At 43.3% G+C, this 6,117-nt stretch overlaps 1 protein-coding gene across 1 annotated transcript; it reads right to left on the bottom strand.

Moving 5' to 3' along the window:
- Window positions 1-691: 691 nt before the first annotated feature.
- On the bottom strand, window positions 692-3,499 carry LOC123114241 (uncharacterized). The gene is made up of 2 exons (XM_044535642.1): window positions 3,363-3,499; window positions 692-2,252 (listed from the first exon to the last, which is right to left on the bottom strand). Exons 1-2 carry the CDS (start codon window positions 3,455-3,457, stop codon window positions 1,034-1,036), a joined length of 1,314 nt encoding a protein of 437 aa, XP_044391577.1. The 5' UTR covers window positions 3,458-3,499; the 3' UTR covers window positions 692-1,033.
- Between the last annotated feature and the right edge of the window lie 2,618 nt (window positions 3,500-6,117).

The raw sequence follows: 6,117 nt of genomic DNA on the forward strand, positions 1-6,117 counted from the left end.
AATGTAATTGCTTGAGATTCATCAGGATTTGTGAGACCTGATCAAGGATGCTATGACCACGCAACGGCACAAAAAGGTGCAAGATAAGTAGATGATGCATACAAGTATACATACATAGGTTGTTCTTTGGATTCTACACATCTTGTCAAGATCATAATGAGTGATCCACATTTTTGCTTCCATTTTTTAGTGGAGGAACAAAACTGTTTTGCGGCCTCTTAGTCTGATTTAAAGTTCAGTCAAAAGATAACTCTAGCTGCTGAAATGGACATATGCCAAAAGTACAAATAAAAAAATGCATCCATCTTAAATAGATAATAAACTGGATCGCAGTATGTATTTTTATGATATTTTTATGATTTCATACCACTGCATAGTAAGTACTCCTCCGTCCCATAATATAAGATCTTCGTTTTGCAAGCTTGCAACGATGTTATATTATGGGACGGAGGGAGTACATTGCTACAAGTTGTATATAGACAATAAATGAGGCAAACGGTTAATACAGAAGCCCCAATAATAGGGAAGAACAAGACGTCATTTTACAGAGTTCCACAGTAAACAGACCAGCTTTCACCTGCTCCATCAGCGGTTCAGCACATTATCAACTAAAAGGGCAAGAAACCCACCAAAAGAGACCAATAAACTATCCAACCCCGCAAACAAAAACACATATCAATGATCCAAGGTGACGTTTCAAAAGCACCAGAATGTATACATAATAAGGGAGGTAAAGCTGAATACGCAACGAGTTTGTCCACAATAGTACCCCAAGTTACACTTGTGAATTGTCTTGTTTATCAACAGATGGTTGAAACCCATGTGCCCCAAGCAGATGACAAATGCAATCCCGATGTTCACCACAATATAACTGCGCATAACAGCAGCGACAGCACGCCAATTAATACGAATCAGCTAACACAAAACATTGGTCCCAATGTCAGGAAGCCATTACAGTTATCGAACCAGTTGCTAGCCAAGAAAAACGTCAGGTCAGGTCTTGCACAAGACTAGACACAACTCTGTGACTGGATTACTGGCCAGAACCATAAATTAAACTGGGGAACACCCAAAGGTTACTTAGTAGACCGCAGTCGGGAGGGGACGCACGACCATAGAACATGGGGTGAACTGTTCTTTTTTGTACTGGCTGACCAAGCTCGACCGCAGTCCAAGTCTCATCAGGATCATCAGATAGCCTCGCAAAATAAATGCAGTTACTCTTTCCTCCCCATCTTTCCGGGCTGATGCAGCAGAATGTAGGGTCCCTCCTATCAAGACTAACAAACAACGCATGATTTTCCAACTTCTCTAACTTCACCCACTTTGCCGGTTCAATAGAAAAATTGAGGCGATAGACCTTAAAGGTTGAGTTGAATAAGACATCTGATTCGCTGGAGCTTAAGCTTTGAACAACCATGAGAAGCATGTCACCACAGACCACCAACCACGAGTTAATAGGCAGGAACTCCCATTGAATTACTACTTCTCGCATGCTGAACTGAGGTGACAAGTGTATAGTGTGGAGCCTCAGAAAAGCATCTATGACAAAGATATCATCTTTAAAGGACACAATCTGATAGATGCGTTCACGACCAATATCAAGAGGGTGCTCGGACCAGAAGTTTGTTCCAACCTGCCACTCAAACATGGAAGCCCTCGAGAAAAGGAGGAGGCGAGAGTTGGGTGAAATTAATGGAGCCGTAAGGATGCCTATGCCACAAAAGTATCCAAGTTGGTTGCTGGCTGGGAGTTTAGGGGGATTCACCTTGGTGCCAGTGTACACATCGACAAGGAGGCAGTGCTCCTTGTAGGAGAAGATAAGATACCCATATGAACAGCCCAAATAGTGCATTGTATTTGGACTATTTTCAGGCACTGAACACACAAGGGATAAGTCTTTCTTGGTAGGATCACTGAGCTGCCATTTGCAATTAGATAAAAGGATGGGCTTGATATCGCCATTATGTGGATGAACATAAGAACCATCTGGTTTGAAGTGAAGTGGCGGGAAGCTGAATGTATGCGCAGATGGAAAGGTAGAGACTGCAGTGCGCCAAGAGTGGCATGTGCCAATGAAAGCAAGGAAGTCATGGAATGAGTTAAAGAGAGCGATAATTTCGTGAAGCAGAATTTCATGAAGCAGGCTGTCCACGAGATCTGCACAAACATGAGGTCCAGACAATGGTGGGGAGGTAGAGGCTGAGGCGGGGCAGGTGTTCTTAGACGGCATCTCTACAGTGGTAACTTCTCTGCAACATAGAAATTCAAGAATAACGGATCAAAATAAAGAACTGAAACATAATAGATAATATATCAAATAAATATTTCAGGAGTTAATACACTACAAGAAATGCAGGACGCTTTAACTGAACAATAAGGCAAACAGGAGTGTCAACTGGCACATGCCAAACGTCAACCAGAAGAAGCTACTCCAGAACTGCCTACAACTAGTTTTTTTTTCTGCATCAATGTAACCATAATATCTCCAGTGAGCCAGCCAATGCTATATGCAATTGTATATTTTCAAATCATGACAGAGGGTGTGTGTTGTAGAGTATTCTCAAAAAAAACACAATAGTATGCCCCCCTCTTCTAGAAACTTCTATGTGATGATTTATTATCTGCAATTCACTTGGTCGTTTAACAGAAGTGAGCATTGTTCATTGCAGCACCGTGACCATGACCATGATTCCATGAGAAAGACAAAATGAACAAGAGACCATTCATACACTAAATCTACTTTGGATCCAACCCAACCGCGCAATAAACTGAATCATAACAGGTGACCAATTTCTGTAACAAAAAAAAAGGATAATAACACTCCGATGTTTACGTGCACAACTTTGATAAGAAATTTTAGTTTATTCCTTCTCAGTAATCAGTCACAATAAAAGTATCCATCAAATCACATTGGACATGGAGTTTCAGAAAATCACTGAACCAAGTGAACACAGTTAAAAGGCAGCAGCATGACCACCACCAAACAAATACGGAGTAGTTACCAAAACTGTAATACTCATCTACATTGGAGTTAAGGAAAATCGCCGCTCATCAGAGACAATGAGGTTATCAAGAATTGAACCGAGTGAACTTGTTCCATGTGAAATTGTCAATACCGAGCTGACACACCTTGTAGGCAGTGGTGGAGATCCAAATTTAGGGGAGGCCGGTGCAGTAACTAGCACTATTAATTCACAAGAATGCCCTAAATATGACTGTCAAATGTTCCTACCAATTCGCCAAAATACTCAAGATTGCCGACCCTCGCGATTCTGGTTTAAACCCTAACTTAGATGTGAAAGATAAAAGAGGGGGAAAGGAGAGACGAGCGAGGGCAGGGTTGGGGTGAGGGTGCAGACCTGGAGCTGAGAGCGGTGTCTTCCGGCGGCAAGGGTTCGGCACCCTGCTGCGGCACCCGCGCTCTTCCGCGGCGGCGGCGGCGGCTTCCGGCCATGGGGGGGCACACACGACACAGCTTCCGCCGCGTCCCTTCTCACTGGTTTGGTCGGTCAATGCGACTGTGAATTCGCCATCTTTGCGACAGGAAAATTGGGCCATGGAGCTTGTGGGCCGATCCCCAAACGAGGACCAGCCCAGCCAGGTTCACCTACCCGGCCCGTATCGTTGGTTGGACGAGCGCAGGCGATAAACATAGATTTTGAGTGAAAAAATACAAAGCTGGCCCTTTGGCCAAAGTTCAGCACAAAATGGCCCTCTTTTGAAATTATTTCATAAAAGGGCCCCACCCGCATGATGCCCGCGCCCGGGGAGTCATGCTAGATACCATAACGCCACGGTCAAAGGCGACATGCACGTTGGCGCTGACTGCCACGTAGGTCTAGCCTTGGGCCCAGGGCGCCATGGGCTGCACCACGACGCCCCGGCCTGGGGCGCCATACCCCTTCACCATATCGCGCCCGAGCCCCTCCGCTCTCTGTTCGTTCCTTCCTCTCTCTGTTCTTTCCCCACACCCATGGCGCCCCTCAAATCGCCCCTACCTCTTCCCACTCAAATGTTGCGGATCGGAGACAAAAATCGATAGATCCAGTTGTCCTTCGAATCCTCAAGGTATTCTCCTCCCTTTCTCCTCTTTCTATTGGTTGAAATCTCTGCATTTGATTGATTTGGGTGAAACCCTAGTTCATCCTTTTCTTGAAATGGATAGTGGATTTTGGTGTGATAATGTAGGGATTAGTGTGATTTAGGATATGTATGGTTTAGAATATGTATGATATAGGATTTTTATGAAAGTGCTATGAATTTGGTTAGGATATGTACGCACATATATGGTGTATGGAAGAATTAGTGCAAATATATGGTGTATGGTATTGTAGAAAATTGTATGCACATATATGGTGTTTGGAAGAAGAATTAGTGTATAAATTTTGCACATGTATGTATGTTTTTGCACTAGTGCGGATATTTACAAATGACAACAGGGCTTACCATATACACTTGTAATTTGCATGATGGCTTCTCTTATCAATCCATCGTACGATCAATTGCATCATGGACGGTTCATGGCACAAGAAGGAAGGGTTTTGGATCAGCTTCACGTGAGGTCCGGTTCAGTTCATGACAAGATGGAGTATGACGAGCGATACACAGAGTATATCCGGAAGACCGGGCTTCTCCCTTTCATCTCACACATGTCTCGTTCGATGTCGAAGATGAACCCTTGTGCGATCACCGCACTCGTTGAACGACACATACTTATCACTTCTATGTTGGGGAGATGACGGTCACTTTGCAGGATGTCACTACTAGGGAAAAGCCTAGCAGCAGCGCGGGTTTTAGGCCTATCAGTAGCGCGGGGGCGATGCGCTACTGATAAGGCGCTACAGCTAACGTGTAGCAGTAGCGCCTGCCATCCCACACTACTGCTATACATGGATAGCTGTAGCGCGCTTCAGTGAAGAGCGCTACTAATATTATCTGCATCGCTTTTTACAGGGCAATGCTACTGGTAAGGCGGCGCTACTGCTAACTTTTGTCCATCGCTACTACTAGTTTTATTAGTTTTTTTTCTACATATTTGTTTTTATTTGAATAGGCTTTATACAATAATCTTTAGCATATCATACACATACAAATGTAATCATAGCTGAAGGAAATATGCCCTAGAGGCAATAATAAAGTTATTATTTATTTCCTCATATCATGATAAATGTTTATTATTCATGCTAGAATTGTATTAACCGGAAACATGATACATGTGTGAATACATAGACAAACATAAAGTCACTAGTATGCCTCTACTTGACTAGCTCATTAATCAAAGATGGTTATGTTTCCTAACCATAGACATGTGTTGTCATTTGATTAATGGGATCACATCATTAGGATAATGATGTGATTGACATGACCCATTCCGTTAGCATAGCACTTGATCGTTTAGTATATTGCTATTGCTTTCTTCATGACTTATACAAAGTTCCTGCAACTATGAGATTGTGCAACTCCCGTTTACCGGAAGAACACTTTGTGTGCTACCAAACGTCACAACGTAACTGGGTGATTATAAAGGTGCTCTACAGGTGTTTCCGAAGGTACATGTTGGGTTGGCATAATTCGAGATTAGGTTTTGTCACTCCGATTGTCGGAGAGGTATCTCTGGGCCCTCTCGGTAATACTCATCACCTAAGCCTTGCAAGAATTGTAACTAATGAGTTAGTTATAAGATGATGTGTTACAGAACGAGTAAAGAGACTTGCCGGTAACGAGATTGAACTAGGTATTGGATACCGACGATCAAATCTCACGCAAATAACATATCGATGACAAAGGGAACAACGTATGTTGTTATGCGGCTTGACCGATAAAGATCTTCGTAGAATATGTAGGAACCAATATGGGCATCCAGGTCCCGCTATTGGTTATTGACCGAGAATGGTTCTAGGTCATGTCTACATAGTTCTCGAACCCGTAGGGTCCGCACGCTTAACGTTACGATGACAGTTTTATTATGAGTATATAAGTTTTGATGTACCGAAGTTTGTTCGGAGTCCCGGATGTGATCACGGACATGACGATGAGTCTCGAAATGCTCGAGACATAAAGATTGATATATTGGACGACTATATTCGGACACCGGAAGTGTTCCGGGTGATTTCG

This window comes from Triticum aestivum, chromosome 5B (assembly GCF_018294505.1).
Source record: "Triticum aestivum cultivar Chinese Spring chromosome 5B, IWGSC CS RefSeq v2.1, whole genome shotgun sequence".
Lineage (NCBI taxonomy): Eukaryota > Viridiplantae > Streptophyta > Magnoliopsida > Poales > Poaceae > Triticum > Triticum aestivum.

Coding starts and splice junctions, on each gene's coding strand:
- LOC123114241 (XM_044535642.1), bottom strand. CDS start 3,457: ATGGCCGGAAGCCGCCGCCGCCGCCGCGGAAGAGCGCGGGTGCCGCAG. Junction 2,253..3,362: donor GACACCGCTCTCAGCTCCAG/GTCTGCACCCTC, acceptor TCTATGTTGCAG/AGAAGTTACCACTGTAGAGA.